Below are 20051 nucleotides of genomic sequence, written 5' to 3' on the forward strand. Positions count from 1 at the left end.
TGGGGTTGCATCAAAGAGGACCAAAACAAAGCAGTTTTAAAGGAAGCTTTGCAGCTGATTGCTAAGAGTCTAGCTTTGTAACTGTACTATTCGTTTAACATGGCATCTCTTCAGTGCAATTGTACCACACTTAATTAAAGAAAGTTCAGAAATGTGATCGTTTAATAGGATCTTTTGGAGAGATATCTAATGTTTTCAGGTCTGTCAGGGAAGTTGATTTCGTGTGAAACTTGTAACCAAAAAAAACTGTTTCCCCTTCTATTTCTTGCTTGGACATTTGCAATAAATTATTTTGTAATTTACTATAACTTAATAGGTTGACTTTTTTTATTTTTTTTTCCTATCCCGTAGTACACTGGCTATATGTGTAAAGTGCTGCTTTCTTCTGCCCCACCTAAAAAGAAAATTCATTGGAAAAAGCATGTGAACTTGTAAACTAGTCATGGAAATAGGTTTCTACTTATAATATCACAGTCACTCCCAGCTAAGGATTTTGTCAACTAACTGTCTGCTTTGGAATCTATGTCCAGTTCTACAGCAGAAATAATTCTGTCTTTTTCCTATGTTAAGGGTCACTTTTCTTCCACCCCCCCCCCCCCCTTTTTTAAAGTGGATGTGTTTGTGTTTCTATTTTTCTTTCTCAAAGTGCTTGACCATTTCTTGTTCAAATACTTTGTCATCTTTGTTATCCACAAAAGTGCTGGCAGCCAAACAGCACACTAGAAATTTCTCAACTCCCACGTACTTGATTGCTTGAGATTTTGAGACATTTGAAACACTTCTGGAGTCAGAGAAGCTTACTAGACATGTAAACAGGGTTGTACAGAGCTAGGTTCAGTCTACATACATATTTGTATAAATTTTCTAAATACATTACTCACAAATATTCTTTTTTTTTTTTTTTTCATAGACTTGGTCTCTCCATTCACTTGCCTTGATAGTAGATTCTAGTGGACCAATGTACCGTGGATACGTGGAACCAACACTTTCTCTAGTTCTTACTCTGCTCCTAACTGTTCCACCATCACATACAGAAGTACATCAATGCTTAGGCCGATGTCTTGGGGCTATAATAACTACTGTTGGGCCTGAGCTGCAAGGTTAGTGTGAATTTGTAGAGGAAGGGAAATTAACTTGTATAAAGCCAATACATCGCAACCTTAGATGGAAGATAATCAGTTCTTGTGTATTGCAGCTGTGGGTAGTAGGGGAGGGATTTGACAAATCCGGGGTCCTGGAAGGAACCTCAAGTCTGGTTTACATCTACTGGTGGTTCCTTTATTTTCTTTTTTCTTCACACTTCAGTTTGAGATTTATATAAAGAAGTTACAGTGATGTATGGTGTTCTGGCTAATGGCAAATGTGCATGGTAAGTGAAAGATGAAAAACACCCTTGCTGTGTATATGTTTTATGTAGGGCAAGATGCAAGATTTTTCCTCTGCTTCTTCAGCATAGTGGTAGTTTTATTTTTGACTGATGTGAAAAGCTTAAATTTGACATAATTGATAATGCTGTGAACAATAACTCATTTCCACTTACTCTTGTTATTCTATCACGGCACCTTACCACAGAAAATAAGAACTTGCCATGCCAGTACACTATCTGAAGTTATGTGGCTCAGATAACAAAAACATGGATTGGTAACTTTGACATAGTGGAATTTTTTTAGGAATATTTATAGGCTGGTCTTTAAGCCAGTGTTAGAGAGCCAGGCACTAGTACAATTTTAATTCTAAATAATTGAACTTACAATTCCATTTTGGAAAAGTTCCTAGACAGTTTAATTTAACTTGATATCTGCTTGCTGTATAGTAAGATTTTGATTTGACGTGTCATGAACTTTATTAATAAAGATACTTATGTAGAATGTCTTCTGCAACTTACATTTTGCTGTAATTCAGTGTTGTTTTTTTTTAAAATGTCATGCTGGTTAATTCTTAAGATATGGAATGGAATTACTTTTCAGATTAAGTTCTGTTCTTCCAAATATGTTCTGTTAGAGCAGTGTGACTCATCTGATGGAGCTAACAAAAATTACCTGCAGATACATATGCTAGCTTACACATTGTCTGATATTTTAGGAAATGTTTCTGTGCATGAAATGTTGCCAATATATATAGGAAAAAAAAAAAAAAGACATTCAAAATTGAAATTCAGATAACTTTTCTGGTTCCATGTCCTGGGAAGGTAATCTCAAAATATTTCCAGTTGAAGATCATTGATCCAAAATTTCATTTGGGCAGAGTATTATTTAACCTATTATTCCAGCAGAGGAATTGAAACACACTAGCGATTCCTTCAAGTAGTGCAGATGCTATTTTGCAGTAGGATTCAGAAAATTTGCATGTTAATTTTGTAAACTTTTATGCATTAAAATATGTTTAAAGGTTTAAAATCTATATCTGTCATAGGAAAATCTTACTATGCTAAGGTTATCATACTGTTATCATTAGGTAATGGAGCTACAATTTCAACAATCCGTTCATCCTGTTTGGTGGGATGTGCAATCACGCAAGACCATTCAGACTCGCTTGTTCAGGCAGCAGCCATATCCTGCCTTCAGCAGCTTCATATGTTTGCACCACGGCACGTCAACCTGTCCAGTCTGGTTCCAAGTCTTTGTGTGAGTACAAAATGCATCCCTTCTGTTCCTCAAAGTTTTATGTATGTGCCTAGCAGAGAGGGCACAGGGGAAGCACTTAACAAGATACCAAGGATACCCATATATAACAAGCAAGCCACATTTGCGAAACATTGGAATGCAATAAAGGGACATCTGTCCCCAAGTTATTTTAGAAACTTTTCAGAATGCTGCCCAAACTCAAGTCATAGGGCCGGATTCTCTTTTACCCTAGCACAAGGTAGCAAGCATTTTTATAAAATCACTTGTTACAAAGATGCTGAAATGCCCTGTTCCTTCCAACTGACTGCATGCACAAATGGAAGAAGGTGAGCTTGGAAAAGGTGGGAGATTCTGGATTTTTTTTTTTAACCACTGTTAGTACAGTAAGTGCTGACACTCAAATTCTTGTGCTGCTATTGTGATTTAACATTGCTCCCCCCATTAGTGTTTTGTCAGCAAGTCCTATCTTAAGCCAGGAAATGAGGCAGTGGCTGGAACCCAAATCATACAAAATGCAACTATAAGAGGAAAGGTGGTGTGTGTGTTTTCATTTGTTTCTTTATAGCTATTGTATGTTTACTTTTTAATTATTTTAAGAGTGTTTACCAAGCCGATACTCAGAAGTTTGAAAAATACTCCCTGAAGTCTGTTGGGTGTTTTGCAAAGTTGATTGTATCATTCACCTTAGAACTAGTGGTTCTTTGTTACGTGAAAGAATAGAATCCTACTTATGTCAGCACTGGAACTTTTCCTTAGTCTCCCTTCCAGACTTTCCCTAGGGCATCCTCTCATTGTTACATGGTTCAGCCCCCACTTATACTCTTACTTCCACACCACCCTCCCCCTCCCACCTCCCCCCGGAACACTACTGTGCAGTGTGTTCCCAGAGTCTGTCAAATGTCCTTGCACAAAATTTTGCATGAAAGAGAAGCAACATATCTAGAAGTAGCTAGGACCTTCTGTATAAATACCATGTACAATGTGACAATCTCTCTAGCCAGTTACTCTGTAAGTGGATAATATTTCAGAAAGTGAAATTAATCTAGATACGATGAGTACTGTTTTGAAAACATTTCCCAAGTTTTTCTGCTGTTCCTTTCATGTTCCTTAATGGTCCTTCATTAAACAAAAGCTATTTTACTTCTTTTTTTTTCCTATCCCTTACTTTCAAGTCATACGTAGTTTGATAAATTTTCTTCTGAATTGTCTTGTGCATTTCATTTTACTGTAAGCTTAGATATGTAGCCAAAGTCTGCATTGCCCTGCCCTATTACAGTTTTCATAACTTTCTAACTTGCTTTTGTATGGAGTTAATGCCAGATACCAAAATTAAATTACGGAGTTGCACAATCAAGTTTCCTTTCTGCTTTCCTGCATTGGCTTCATAACCACACAGTTGTTTGTTTTGCAACTGAAAACAGGGAAAGCACTTTCCATTAATTAAATGCTGTAAATGTTCTGTGTTTTATTTCCATTAAAACAACCTCAGTGCGATATTTAGAGGATTGTATAAAGTATGTTTGCTTTTGCAGGACTGAAATCTTGTATATTCATGTACGGAATAAAGATGTACTGTTAAAGAGCTTTATAAGCTAAACAACCCTTTCATTTAGGGTTGCAATTTCCATCCACATAATAACCTAATACTGAGGAAGCAAATGTGTATTAAGTTTATTAAAACAATTTCCCCAGGGTAAATAAAGAAGCAGTTTCTTAAAGAGCCCTCTTCATCTCTTCAACTGTGGAAAAACATACAGTTCTCTGTGCAACTGCTACTTCTCAAGAAAATAGGTACCATGCAAAATTCTCTAAGAAAAAATATTTGCTAGTACTTGAGGTGATTCAAAAGAATTGGAAGCCCAGTATTTGTTAGCAAAGAAACCTGAAGCTGGCTTCTTGACAGGCACTTATAAAGATTTACACTATAAATTCTAGTACAAGCTTGAAATGGACGTTTATATGGTAGCTGTGTGGTGTAGCACAGTGTGATGGGGAATAGTATTCTTGAGTATAAGAGATAGGAAAGTATAATTAATCTAAAATCATAGTGGCACAGTAGCTCCAATATTTAAGTTCTTAACGCCTGTCAATTCTGTATATGTCAGCTTTATTTTCAGATTTGTGCATTATAGGAAGTGCTTACTTGTGAACTTTCAAGATCTTGTAAAGAGTTTGGTACCCAGCAGCTCACACAGGGGCATATAATTGAAAAGTAGAATACTGTTAGTCCTTAGCAGCATTTATTTATGGATCTGGAGATGCAGCAGTTCACTCACCTGTAATGATTCTGATTTAGGTTCACTTGTGCAGCTCCCACTTGCTCCTTCGCCGTGCTGCAGTTGCATGTTTACGACAGCTTGCTCAGAGGGAAGCAGCAGAAGTTTGTGAATATGCCATGAGCTTAGCAAAAAATACTGGAGACAAAGAAAATAGTGGCATCAGTAAGTACTTCTTTCATGAGGGCCTTTTGTGACAGTTGAGTGCATGTATTCATGCATGCATGTGGTTTGCCTTCGGGACAAAAAAACACTCTAAAGCCATCTCTGCCAGCTCTAATAATTTCTCTCCCCACCCCTGTGTACTGTAATTCAAGTTGATGTAATTTAACTTGTAATGTAACTTTTTGTAAAGTTCAGGCTTAAACTTTTCAGCCCTATTAAGAATGGCAGTCAGATAGGGAACACATTGTATATACAATGGAAACCTTTTACAGTTTCTCCAGTATTTTAGGTCTTGCTCTTTTGAAAATTTACTTCATTTAATGAGATTGAGTTACCTCATTGTATCGTATTCTCTTAGCAGCACATCTACTAACTTGGGACTAACTTGGTTGGTTCAATTCTTGCATGTATCACTTTGTTCTGAAAATAGGAAGTTCAACAGTGCTGATCAGCAATGTCTTCTTCCTATGAACGTAGAATTGTGGGCTTACATAGTATTAAATCCCACCAGTTAAGTCTGTCCCTAGAAAGACTTTTCAGAGTCAAATAATATTAGGAGTTCTTACAAACTGATGGGCTTGTACCTTGGAGAGATATATGTTTGTGGTTTTTGTTTCTTTTTCGAAGTAATCCTATAAGCTGTTACATGCCTTACAAAAAAAAAAAAAGTTAATTCAGAAGAAATTAAGTAACACTGTGATGTATCATTGCCTGAACTGTATGTGCACAAATGCACAACACCCGATTCACAATTGTCATTCCAAATTTTAAAACTGAGTTACTGATTTCAGAAAAGATTTCACATTCTCATTTTGCAGATATTAATCCTTTTGCACCAGGAGCTGGTTCTCGACGAGATGGTCATTCCCGGCATCAGGGGGTTAATATAACTGAGACGGGCCTCGAAGGTGTCCTTTTTGGTATGTTGGATCGGGAGACTGATCGCAAGTTGTGCTCAGACATCCATGATACTCTGGGACATATGCTTTCATCGCTGGCAGTAGAAAACCTTTCTCACTGGCTAATGCTCTGTAAGGATGTCCTTGCAGCTTCCAGTGGTAAGTGTTCTGTAGTATTCACATAAAAGATGGTAGGTCTTTAGTATAAGCATCTTCTGGCAGTATTTGTTTGGAGCTTGTCCTTTGTAATAGTAAAGACATGCATTATAGCTTATGTTGTACATAGAACTTTGAATATTATGCATTAAAAGTACTTAGAGGAAATCATCAATGTTATGCTGCATTTTTAAAAGTATAATTTATTTTAAGATTAAAAAATTAGCCACCTTCAAGTAGGATTTCCAGTGGAGAAGCAGTGTGATTATTGCCCTGACATTTCAGTGTCTTAGAGAAAGCAGACACATGCTTTTTAGCCTTTTATGCATCAGGGCCATACAGAAGGAACAGTGCTGTACGTGTTCTGAGCTTTTCTTTATGAGGCTTTGAGGTACTGATGTGAAGATTGGTTACCATGGTGATGAAACTTCTTTGCTTGTTGCTCAGCTTTGCAGAGTTGTTTGCAAAGACCCTGTCCTCTGAGACCTTATTCCTGTTTTTCAGTTTGTAGGATGGTTGTGACGCAGATTCTGCTCATTTTCCTTGCATTTATGCTTGTTTATTGGCATATTGTGAGTTCATCCAAAAGCTCTTTATAAATGTTGCCAGCTTTACGTTTACTGATGAGTAATGCTACCAATGATTTCTTTATGCAGTGTAGTTACCGTGCATCTACCCAGCAAGACCTCACTTCATGAGTTTGAACTTGGGATGTTCTTTCCTTATTTTATGTGGGATGAGTTTTTAAAAGTTTTGAACGTGGTTGTCTGATCTCCTCATTGTTTTTATTTTTTTTAGTAGGTGAAGTGATCTTTGAGAGATGATATTTAAATACATTTCTCTCCATTGTGCTTAAATAAGCAAGGAACTTCATTTTTTACTCTTTCATGCCACTAACTGGCATATGAACAAAATCTAGTTTGCTTTTTAAGCAAAGATTTACAGCCACGAATCAGTTTTCCTGGATGCTTTCTGGAAACAGTCCTGTTGTGATTTGGCTCCATCCATGTTTGATTTGCCATAGCGCCTCTCTGTATTGAATATCATGGCTCTTCAGCTGCTTAAATCCAGACTTTCTAAGAAACATGCCTTAGCTGGAGTAGGTTGCCCTTGCAATAATTTCTTCTCATTCTCTAATTACTGTCATAAACATTTTTGTCAGTGTCTTGGCATTTTGCTGATTTAGACCTTGTCGTTGAAATTTTACGTTCTCGCATCTGAATAGTAAAGTGTATATGCATGTTTGATGAGTTTTTTTTCCCTTTTTTATTTCTAATGTGATCCCTGAAGTAATTTTGTTTTCTGAAATGAAGTCTCACAGCCATGCTTACAGAAAATTTTATGAATGTTAAGCACTCTTTTGTTTGCCATCAACTGCCCACTTGGCTGTATATCTTGCCTGTGGTGTCAACTTTGTAGATTTGTTTCAGCTTAATGTGCACTCTAGATTTTACTTGAAAGAGGAGTGGAATAGTTTAAAAGCTGGGCTTTTTCTTTGAATTGGAGCATGGTGGTCTCCTTTCCCAGTTTCTTGACAGTTTAATAGGTTAATTTTCAAAGCTGAGGAGTTCAGATATAGGATTCAGCTATAACTGGTATCTATGGGAATTAGAGGTGAAAAATTTTACTGCTGTTCCTATGCCTTTCTAAATTTTTTTGAATGTTGCGGTTTCAACTGGAGAATTTGTGTGTTTTGAATTTAAGGAAAGGCTTGAATATGTCCTTAGTCAGTCACCTTCTGTAGTTTGACACAGCGGGATTTTTATTTTAATTGTTCTTTGTTGTAGACATGAGCACTGCAGCTCCCTTGGGAGGAGGAAAGGATGAGGAATCAGAGAAGAAGGATGAGATGGACGATGACACAATGTTTACGACTCTGGGTGAAGAGGATAAAACCAAGCCGTCTGTAGCACCTCGCTGGGCAACGCGTGTGTTTGCAGCCGACTGTCTGTGCCGAGTGATCATGCTGTGTGAGAATGCCAACAAGGCACACTTCGATCTGGCGCTGGCTCGTTCAGCCAGACTTAAAAACCCCAAAAGTAATTATATTTTTTTTTTATTACTTATTTATTTTTATTTTTATTTCTCTTTTTATTTTTGACACATCTTTACAGCTAAAGATTACACAACCAAGATAAAAATGTAAGCAGCTAAAAAGTGAACTACCTTTCATTCAAACAGTTAAAAACTAAGGAAAAGGCACAAACTGTAGCTGTGTAACCATTATAGTTATCATACCGCGAACACAGAATGATGTTTGCTGGAGGATGTAACTTCTGACAAAGTGATGTGCTTGGAGGAAAAAAAAAAGGGGGGGGGGTGGTGAATGCCAACCCTTTTTTCTCCAGTTTGAAATAAAAGCAGTTAACTTTCTAGCTAAATGTAAACTGGGAACAGTATCTCTGAGTTTAACCTAATGACAGCAGTGAATTAGAATTCAGAGGTTACTTTAGCATCTCCACAGCAAAGGGATGGATGATAGGAAAGAAGAAGAAAAAAAAACAGATAAGGTCAGGTAATATTGCTGTAGTACTGGTTGCAGGGTGAGGGATGTGGGAGGAACATGGACCCAGCAGGTTTGTAAAGCTCATTCGTTTGGTATTCATGAGAGTGACGAATATTAAAGCTCCTGTTTTGAAGATACTTCAATTACTTGGAGGATCATAACTGAGAGGCCAGAGATGACATAGTTGTGTTGTGGAAAACATGTTTCAGACTGGTACTGGGAGGTTTCTGTCCTTCAGTCATCCGTGTGTAGTGGTTCTGGTGCATAGTGATTGTTTGCCTTCACCCATGTGGCACAGCATTTGTGAGAAGTTTGTATGTATGTAGACTGAGTATTATATATATAAGCATCCTGGAATGAATATGGCTTGTGGATTTTAGCACCTACGTTGTTAAGGGCATCTGTTCCTATATGGATATTTATCGATAGTTGCTTTGATGCACTCTGGTTCCAGCATAAAATAATCCTGAGTATTTACATCTCCAAATTTATTTACAGTGAACGTGATGTGTTTGGTATTATAAAAAGAAAAACTCAAATATCTCTATCCTCAACTTCAACTTACAAAATATTTAAAATTTACTAATATATCTGTGATGGTCTGAACAAATAATAACACTCTTTACCACTTTTTACTTTTTCTTTTTTTAAGTAATTTTCAGTCTGTCTTTACTGATGTGCCTTGGAAAATTTCATCTACAAAATATATTTTTTTCTACCTTGAGACTTGAATGCATCTAGAGCTTTAGTAACTTGTGTTTTTTTCTTTTTTGTTAATCATCTTGGATAGTATGGTTTTAAAAAAAATAGTTTCATATTGGTCATATATCATCTGGTAATTCCAAATTGAGAGTAAGGAAAGAAATAAAATGAATAAAAATAGAGAAGATCATTTGAGAACTTTATTGAGTTATGTATTGTTCTTTCCTGTGTATTGTCTGATGCTTACTTAGGTCCTTGTGTGTTGCTTTTGGGAGCAGAAATAGAAGGTCTTAATCAGTTTTTTTTGTGTTTAAACTTGACTAGGTTTTCTTCTATCAGCAGGGGTCACTATAAGCATAGGACTCAGGAATTGCCTGAAATGTTTTCTGTAGATATTGGGCAGGGGGGGGAATCACAAAAGTTATCTTTACTAAATGTTCTAATCTCTTTTATGGTACTCAATACATATAAAATACGTTTTTTGTTTGTTTGTTTCTCATATTTTACTTTGTTTCAAATTTGTGATTAGTTTCTAAGGTTGTATTAAGAATGAAGGCTCTAGTGTCACTTTAAGGGGGGAGAAAAAAAAAAAGAAAAACAGGTTACATTCTTTCGTGCTTTCTTCTATATCCTAAATGTGTATCTTTGGAAAAGAGTAGGTGAAATATGTACATGTCAGTGAGGAAAATATAAGTCAGTAAGTATCTGACATGTCAGCTATATTTTAAGTTACTGAAATGTTCTTTTTGTTTTGTTCTGTTTTAAGATGACTTCTTAGTACTCCATCTCTCTGACCTTATTCGCATGGCGTTCATGGCTGCAACGGATCACAGCAACCAGTTACGAATGGCGGGTCTTCAAGCTCTTGAAGACATTATCAAGAAATTTGCATCAGTTCCTGAGCCAGAGTTTCCAGGCCATGTGATACTGGAGCAATACCAGGCTAATGTGAGACCTCCTTTATAACTTCATGAAACTGTATATTTATGCCAATATGCCAGTATTAGCTCTGAGAACATTTTGTAACTTCAAAAGACCAGTGAAGAGATATTTTGTTTGAAAATGTACTGAAGAGACTGCTTTATTTACCTCTTCAAAATTTGTGTATCTCTTCCTATTTACTCCAGTTTATTAGCTGACAAAATTAAATCAGTATCTATTGATTTTTTGAAAGCCAAATATTACAAATCACACTTAATTTTTTTCCAAGAGTGGCATTTGATTTGTAGAATTAAGAATTTGAAAATAACTCTGATTCAGTTCCATGTTGAACCTAGTAAGTCTGTTTTTTTGGAAAGTAATGAATACTCTTCTGTTTAAACAAAAACGACAAAAGTATAGGAATGGGAGATAGGCAGTTGAAGATTTATTTTGGGGAATTATTGCTTTATTTTGTTGCATAGCTTAACACTCACCTTTGAGTCTTTGCTTTCAAAGTTCTCAATATATTACACCAATTTTAGTATCATACTGAGATGTCAGTACTGCAGATCTGTCTATTGGAAATATATAACCCACATAAAATTAATCTTTCACCTGAGGTTTGATTGCAACAATGAGTACAGCTTAAGGCTGGTGTAGCAGGAGGGGAGGGTTTTTTCTTTGTTTACTTTCTTACTGGTCTGCATTTCTAGTCAGTTTTGCTAGTCCTTGTTTAATTCAATAGATCTCAGCCTTGCTGACAATCGCATATGTGATTTGTTCCATTGACTTCAGTGTTTACATTTATCACAAGATAAATGCTTGCAAGAACAAGTTTTCACTTGGTCAGGTTCCCTACTTGGGAGTGGCAGGGGGATACTTCCCACACTAATAAGTATGAGAGAGAAATGTATAAAATGTTGAAGCATCAGTTTACAATGAAAGAAATTATTTTAAAGCAATTGAATCTTATTTTCCTCTTGGTCACTTTATTGTTCTTACAAGCAGCTGAGGATACTAATGGGACTGTATTGTGTACAAAGAATATCATATTATAAAACTTGTCTTTTTTTCTGTTTAAATAACTGCTTTCACTGCATCGTAGGGTTTTTTTGCTAGCAATATTCACAATGTGATTGACTTTCTGTTGCTTTGGAAACAACAGTGCTTGAAGTGACCGTTCCTTCAGCCTTACAGGAAAATTCATGTTTACTTCTTATTTTACAGATACAAAATTAGGTATAGTTAGTCTATGAGTCTTGTCATCCTTGGAACATTTTACTTGGAACAGTTAGCTTTTGCTGATGCATGTTGATCAGTCTGTAAAATCTTTGAGTACATCTGGTTTTCAGACTGCATTTTAACTTAATAGTCTGGGACAGCGCACTGGTCCATAGAAGAATCTGCACAGAAGCGACAAAATTTTTCTTTCGATTCTTACGTAGAAACATCCATTTGAGAAGGGACACTTAATATGAGGAGGGCGATATGGGCTCTTCAGTTCTGTTACATATTGGAAATATATTAAAAGAGAAGATAAAAAATAGGTGGTCTTTTCTCCCTGCCTATTGAAGTGACTTGACTAGCTCTGGAATCATTCCTAGGATTGTACTGATTTCATCTAATCTTGTCAAGTTTTTCTGTCCTGTACCTTCTTTGCCTACTAGTTTTGTTTTGTTTTTGTTTTGTTTTGTTTTTCCCTGCCTTTTTCCCAACTCAAGTTATCTCATCTGTCTTCCTGTGATTCTGTTGCTATGTTTTCAGGATCTTCACAAATACTTTTTAAAGAAAGGCTTTCATTCTTTTATCTTCTTGCCTTTTTTGTTCTTCCTTCTATGTTGCTGTAACCAGTGCTTCTGTCTCTCTAACTTTGTTTCCATTTTGTTTCAAAAAAAGGCTGTCTTAGAACAACTGCCTTGTTTTTTGTCTATTTGTCATTTTGAGAATGTAATGCAAATCCAGTAATAAATGCTTGATTTCATTTTATTGTTCTGTTGTTCTGTATAATTATTCTATTATTTTATAAAACCTTAAAAAGGTTTTGTGTTCTGGGGCCTTAGCATAAATTGCACTTAGAGTAATTTCATATGTAAAAGGATACTTATTAACAGAAAAAAATGCTACATATTTGACAAAGGTAGTAGGGGCTTAAAAAGACAATGCTCAAGCAAGGGAAGATGGTTCTTCATTGTTATTTAAAGAATACTGTTGCAAATATTTGCTAGATAACAAGGATAAGTTTGGGGTCTTTGGCAATCTTGTCTTGCTTGTTTTGTGTATATGCCTGAATCTTAATCAAGGTTAGATGAAGGATGTTATGTTGTTATTGTTTTCAGTTGGATTTTTTTTCCTCTTGTGAACAGGTTGGAGCTGCTCTGAGGCCAGCGTTTTCCCAGGACACACCATCTGATATAACTGCAAAGGCCTGCCAGGTACCGGAAAAGATGTTCAGATAGTATAAGCTAAACTGAGTACATTTCATGCATTTAAACAGGAGATGGGTATGAGTTTTCTGCTCTTTGGAAGAAGGATGCAGAAGAGAAATAGCAGTAAATAGCTGGAAAAATTTGTAAACCTAAGCAGTGATCTTGTTCCAGGAATGCAGAAGTCTTTTTGGGAGCTACATCAGAGAATATTTAGTCTTGCTGAAACTAGTTGTGTCTCCATGTCAGCTCTGCATTTGTTAGTAATTACTAAATAAATAAAAAATAAAAACAAAACAAAACAAAAGAAACCCAAAACACCAGAAAAATGAAAAAGCCCCTTGCTTAATGAGACCAATGTATTTGTTCAGATGCCTTTCAGTCTGATCAAATATATTGACTGACGATTATTTACCTTTAAACACTGAACTTTTATTCAGATTGACTGCTTTAGATTTCAGAAACTCTGATCATTCTTAATATAGTAACAACCTCTCAGTAAAAATTCAAAGAGAGATTTTGTCTGTGTTTGTCTTTTTCTTGCCTGTGATCTTGTGCTACTGTGGTTTAAAATGGTTGTCAGCAGTAGAGCTGTAATTGTACGTGTTGTGTGGTTTGCAGCAGCTAACCTACTGTAGTTTAAACCAGCAGTTTAATTAGCTATGCAAACAATGGCTTTAATGCAACAATTTCATCTATCTGAGATTTATGCTTGGTCCTGCAGCACTGTTATTTTTGTTGGTGTTTTATACTCCTACCAGTTCTGCTGGCAACTAAGCATGGATCAAATGTGGCATAACTTGGTATTTATACGTAGGAAAGAACACGTTCATCTTACCTTGTGGAAAGGTTTTGTTCATTTAAAGCTAGGTGCAAAAACATGTAAGAGTCTTTGTAACTTGTCAAAATCTTCCTTATTCAGTCAGTTTCTACAGGTTGTGTATACTTAAAGGATCAAATGGGTTGGTGATTAAGTTTGGATATTTAACTCTCTCTCTGGAAGTGATGTAGCTAGAGATGAGCTGTACCTCGTGACCTTGATCATATTCTAGTTCTATGTTATTACCGAAATGGCTGTTGACATGCCCAGCAGCAGGAGTGAAGCTGCTCCTAGTCCTGCTGTGAATGAATTACAGATTTGTGACAGACTTTCAGCAGCTCTGCTCTGCATATATTCAGGACCACTTTGTGTTTATTTTATGTCCATAGTTCCAGGCCCTTCCACAAAGGTTTCAAGCAACTGGTTCTTTCAAAACAAATCAAATACATTGGAGATAGGACAAGACTGCCATTAAAAAAGAGTTTGTGAATTCTTTCTTTTCCACATTATTGTAGAATCACCACCAGAATCAAAGCAGCTCTTGTACAAAGAATTTGTCCTTTTTTTTTTTTCTTTTTTTTTTCTGATATACAAGCAGCTGCACCTGCACCAGAATTATTATATCTGGGCATGAACATGTTTCAGAGGATGAATGCCAATGTATAGCACTAGACAGGAACAGATGATCTGTATGATAATTAAGTTCTAATTACCTGTTTTGAGTCTGTTCAATTAAAAGAAAAATCAATAAAAATTAAAGTTGGGGATACCCACTTCCATATCTGGTATTGACTTTTCTAGAATGTGGCACTGTTATTTCCATATCGGAGTCCAGTTTAAAGATCTTATTATTACTCATTTCTAGGAATTTTCTTGAAGTTGTAATGACCTTGAAACTTTTCATTAGGATGGAGCCTTAATATGTAATTTGAGTTAAGTTTTTAAAGATCAAATTTTTGCATTTTTAATGGATTTTTCTTTATGAATTGCTGTCCAATATGTTTTTTAAAATAAACCTGAAGACCCATTGCTTAAATGATTTGACCAGACAGTTGGAAAAAAATAAAAACCTTACAATTATCTATTCACAGAGGATTACAAACTGTTAAGTATTTTCCATGAATACTGAGTTTAATTTTAATACAATTCAGCCTTTCAGCCTTCATAACGATTCACCTGAGCAATTCTATTATCATAGGTGGTGAGAGGAAAAGACAGAAAATCTCATACTTTTAGATGTTAGACAGGAAGAGACTTGCTGTTTTTTTATTTTTTATTTATTATTATTATATGTTATAGATTTTTTTCGTCTATAAGGTTGTGGATTTTTCTTGCTAACATAGGACAATTCTAAACTTTGTTGTTAGGTATGTAGCGCATGGATAGGAAGCGGGGTTGTTAGTGACCTGAATGATCTCCGCCGAGTTCACAACCTTCTTGTCTCTTCCCTGGATAAAGTGCAAGCAGGAAAGGGATCTTCTAGCCAGCTTTACCGGGAGAGCGCCACAACTATGGAAAAACTTGCAGTTCTGAAAGCGTGGGCTGAGGTAAGCATTTACTATTAAATCTTTAAAAGTTTGAAAAGATTTTACCTCAGTAGTAGCATCACACCCTACTGGCTGGTCAGCCAGTAAGCCTTGCACCTGCTGCCATCCTCCTTACCTGCCACATTTCCACTCTTGGAATTTTCTTCATCTCTTTCATCTTTCTCCATTCCTTTTTCTGCCATTTTGTCTCTCTGTATTCGTAGTGGTTTTTGATAGTTCTTTCGTTGTTTTGACTGATTTTTTTTTTGTATCAAAGTATGCTCTCATACCCTATCAGATTTTCATTTTGGTTCCATCATATTGCTCTTATTTTAAAAGTAAATGAATAAATAATGAGAATGTATTCTGGTAAAATATTGCAGCTAATTAACTAGAAATTTATTTCAGTTCATAATAAATTACAGGCTTAATGTAGGTGTTGCTGGGGAATGGCTGGAATACTTGCAGTGTTAATCTACAAATGACAGTCAGCAAATGCTTACATTGCCTTGCTTCCTCTGAAATGTTACTTGCATGCTGTAGAGCCTTCCATCTAATTATATAAAAGATATTTTGGTTTCTTCTAATGCAGTACTTTAAGGACTTCTTTATATATTTTTTTGAAACTACAAAGGAAAGTATCAACAGTTCAGCCATGAAATCATGTTAATCACCCCATACTGTTATTTTCAGCTTTGATATGGAGCATCTGTTTTATGAAGACAGTTATTTCTGTTTTATTTCTTTTCTATTTCCAAAAAAATGAATATTTTTACTGTATTTTTCTGATGCTTCTTCCCATATTTGTTTGAAAATCCTTTTGTCTTCTCATAGCATTTCTCAAAGACAAACACATAAATGCTCTTGTATTCATATAGCACGTTAAAAAAAAACGTTTATTTTTCTGATACCTAATCTGCTTCCAGAAAATGACAATTATTCTAATTTATCTAGTAGTTCTTAATGTAGGGCAAAGAGAATGTCCTATTTAATGAAATCAGTTGTTTAAATCAATATGTTTGTGTTAAGCTGACATATTCTCCTTTTTTAGAAGAAGAATGTGTTGTCAACAGAAAATAGTACTTACATCCCTAAATGTTACATACTGGTAGAAATAAAGGCAAAAATCTCTCTCTTTATATTTTTTTAAATGTAATTGTATTGCAAATCTTTTTCCAAGTCATTTTCCAGGTAATTTTCATGTACTTCATAACAGGAACTACAGATCTAATAGTATTTGTGGCCCACAGGGGCTGAACTGTGAGTCATCTGCGTATGGAATCTTTTACATGGGAAAGGCTGCTTCTTTTTTCAAATCTGTTTTTCTTCTAGGTGTACATTGTTGCCATGAAAATAAAGAAAGAAGCAGAGACCAAACCAAAACGTGTTTTAAAGAGCACAGAGGAGGATGAGGATGATTTTGGTACTGTAGATGAGCTGCCCCCAGACAGTTTGATAACACTTGTACAACCTGAGTTGCCTGCACTTAGCCGTCTCTGGTTAGCTGCACTGAAAGATTACGCCCTTTTAACTTTACCAGCTGAATTTGCTACTCAGCTTCCACCAGATGGTAAGTACAGAAATTTCATTTTTGTGCTGTTTTGGAGAACAGGATAAAACTGCTAGTAGAGATTTTCAAATTCTTCTTTAAATTGTTTGGCAGGCATGTTTTTCATCTCTTAAAATAATGCAAGTAATAAATTTCTGCTTTTGTGTAACAGCAATGTATGTTGAAAGCTTGTATGCTTTTTTTCTTCAATCTGCAATGAAAATATTTTTTTATCTGACTCACAGAGATGATTGACACCATGTCTTTGTAGAAGTATTATTACTTCTACACCTGTAATACTTTGACATCAAGTACAAAAAGATATCTGCTGTAAGGAAACACAGTCAGTTCTTGAGAATGTTGTGGATATTGTCTTATAATATTTCATTGAGTTAAGAATGAGTGTTCTGTATGAAAAATGCTGCAAGACCTGATGTCTTTGCCTGCCTCTCTTGTCTGTCTGCTTACTATTCTATCACAGCCATTGCACTTTTTGATGAGAGGTACTAATGTTGCTTCTTCACTAGGAGAATTGGGATGCACTGTCACTAACAAGGATTGCATCTGAATATATGCATGATCAAACATACCCAGAGTAAATAACTAAGAAATTCAGAGTACATGCTTTTTCTCTATTATTTGCAGAGAATTTCAGAATTGACCTTTGCTTTGCTACTTTAACAGGAGGAGCATTTTACACTCCAGAAACAATTGATACAGCTAGACTGCATTATCGAAACTCTTGGGCTCCTATACTACATGCAGTGGCGCTTTGGCTGAACAGCACAGGATTTAATGCTTCAGAATCAGTGGAAGAGACTGCTGCAGCAATGCCTAACTCACAGAAACGTGCTACATCTATGATGTTAAACCAGACACCTGGAACTCCGCCTACTACCAAATCTTTACCAGAGTTGAACAAAGATCGAATGCACTTAATTTTGGGTAAGAGTTGAGAATTTAGAGTGCAGTACCAGCACATTATGGAAATAAGAAAATATACTTTTCTTGAAATCTAGGAAGTCTAAAAGGCATCACTTGTCTGGACAATAGCATTTTGAAATCTCTCTGTGTGTCTCTCTGCCTGCTGTGTTCTTCGTAGCTTTGGCAGAGTATTTGTGTGATTATTACGATTTTTAAAGAGTAGTTGTGTATGTAGTTTATATAATTGATGAAGTGAACATTCTTTTTTAATAATTGTTCTTTTCAGGTGTTAGTATACAGTTTCTCTGTTCCCCAAGACCTGAAGAGCCTGTTGAACATGTCACATCTTGTTTACAAGCACTTCATACTTTATTGGATTCCCCTTGTGCCAGGATCCATATTGCAGAGGATCAGGTACTGTATGAGCATGTTACGACAGTTAGCTTTCCTAGGTCATGATCTTCCATTCGTGATGATTACAAAACCTGTAATTATTCTTATGTGGGAGAAGTATTTGCTTGTTGTAACCAAGTGATATAACAATTGGGAACTGGTAAGCCCTAATTTATTTTTTTAATGCATATTTTGTTTTACTGTAGCTCCTTGGTGTTGAACTCTTAAGTGTGCTTCACCGACTCCTCCTGACCTGGGATCCTCCTTCAGTCCAGCTATTGGTTACAGGAGTTGTTCAGCAGATAGTAAGAGCAGCTCAAGATTATTTGCAAGAAAAAAGGAACACCCTAAGTAAGATTTTGAAAACATGGCTTGTTTTGCAGTATAAATAAGGAACAGGTTTTCATGTAAAAAGAACTCAAATGCATTGGAGTATGGTTACACAGAGGAAGAAAATTCTGTATATTCCACAGATACTGTAGATGTGGTCATAATCTTACCTGTTGTTTTCTTAACTGTTGTAAGATGTAGTTTTCCTTCCTCTGAGCACTGAAGTCAGTCTTTTCATGTCTTGTTTTCTTTAACACAAGTGATGAAAATTGGACCCAACATGCCACTCTAAGCTCTTAGGAACACCTTGCTCAGTTTCATTTCTTTATTGACTACAACTCAGCATTTCAATGAACTTTTTTTCTGAAGCTTAGTGGTTCAGCCCCCAGTGGTGTGCCATGGAGTGTCCCTGGCAGAACCCTCATTCATGAGGTGGGTGACCTGCTACTGGAACCAGTGTGAAACCAGCCTGTTAAACAGATCTTGCCAGGAAGTGGATTTCACATAAGGTGTGTCACCAACCAAGGGCTCTGAGAACGGTGTGTGCCAACAGATGCAAGGCAATCAGCATTGAAAGGCATGCTTGTGCAGCTCAGAAATGGTTCTCAGGACTGTACAAGACTGCTAGTCAGCATAATGATGGTGGTGACATGCAGCAAGACACAGTTTGCTGATTGAGGAACAATCTTTTCGGGAACATCAGAGGTCTGGTGACCTCCCTTGAAATTCAGATGAAACTCCTGATATGACTGTCCTCCGAGTGCTTGTCCGTGTGGCAAGGGCTAGTGGTGATGTTGGTCTCACCTATGGTATGTGAAGGAAATGCATGTGAAGATGAGCAGACTGTATAGCGTCAAGAAAGCCAAATGGGAGAACGGCATATTCAACACAGAGATCCTGCTGGGGTAGGAGCCCAAGCCCCACATGTCACATATGGAGGGAAAGCCAACAGCTATGCTGGAATAGGCTCCTGGAGTATGGGGCTCTCATATGGTGGAGGCTGCAAGGTGATAATTTCCAGCAACAAAAAGCTTTCTCTTATCTCCAGACATCTGGTTGGTGAATGCTGTAGGACTGGCAAGAAGAAAAGAACAAGGTACTGGAGTAGGCATCTAAGGCTAGCCAAGCCTCTTTGACAGGTCAAAACTAAGAGGAATTGAAGGGTGATATGCCATTCAGGGATGCTCTTCTTGTTGGTCACAGACTGCTTAATCAAGAAGAGGGCGTGGTTGAAGATATTTTAAACCAACTGGAAGAAACCTTGTGGACTGGATAGGTGAATCTGGGCTGCATTAGAAGAGCAAGATCATTAAATCAAGGGAAATTATTTTTCCTTTCAACCTGAGCTCGGGAAGCTGCATCTGGAGCAGTGTTTAATTTTCTTAACCCCTTCTCCATCCTTAGTAAGAGAGATGTTGACAAACTGAAAGTCCAGTTGAGGTCCACTAAGCTTCTGTGGAGATGAAGTATGACACAAGGAGATGTTGAATGTGAACATGTTTATTCTGCAGAAGAGAGGGTTAATATAGGTTTGAATAACATTCTTCCCTTCTTAAAGGAGATTTAGAGAGAAGAAAAAGCTAGATGGTTTTGAAAGGCATATAATGAGAGGATAAGAGGCAATGGACCTAAGTTGCAGCAGCAACAGAAATCCAAATGGGATAGAAGGAAAAAAATTGACACCATGGGGATGGGTGCCTAGAGATGATGTGGTATCTCTGTGTTTGGAGGTATTCAAAACTTGATTGGGCAAGACCCTGAGCTTTTCAGTTAGCCTTGTTTTGAGCAGGAGATCGGACCCAGATAACTTAATGGAGGTCCCTTTCAGCTGAAAATT

The 20051-nt window shown here is 36.5% G+C and overlaps 1 protein-coding gene across 2 annotated transcripts in view; it reads left to right on the forward strand.

The window, feature by feature from the left end:
* The window catches only part of HEATR5B (HEAT repeat containing 5B), a 55658-nt gene that overhangs the window by 21533 nt on the left and 14074 nt on the right, over positions 1-20051 (forward strand). For both annotated transcript variants that reach the window (XM_035323003.1, XM_035323001.1), the window contains exons 20-31: positions 911-1100; positions 2455-2624; positions 4921-5065; positions 5884-6123; positions 7908-8159; positions 10095-10276; positions 12613-12681; positions 14860-15039; positions 16351-16588; positions 17252-17512; positions 17778-17905; positions 18091-18235. In XM_035323003.1, coding sequence (XP_035178894.1) covers positions 911-1100; positions 2455-2624; positions 4921-5065; positions 5884-6123; positions 7908-8159; positions 10095-10276; positions 12613-12681; positions 14860-15039; positions 16351-16588; positions 17252-17512; positions 17778-17905; positions 18091-18235 — 2200 coding nt within the window. The remainder of the gene's footprint in view (positions 1-910; positions 1101-2454; positions 2625-4920; positions 5066-5883; positions 6124-7907; positions 8160-10094; positions 10277-12612; positions 12682-14859; positions 15040-16350; positions 16589-17251; positions 17513-17777; positions 17906-18090; positions 18236-20051) is intronic.

This window comes from Oxyura jamaicensis, chromosome 3 (genome assembly GCF_011077185.1).
Source record: "Oxyura jamaicensis isolate SHBP4307 breed ruddy duck chromosome 3, BPBGC_Ojam_1.0, whole genome shotgun sequence".
Lineage (NCBI taxonomy): Eukaryota > Metazoa > Chordata > Aves > Anseriformes > Anatidae > Oxyura > Oxyura jamaicensis.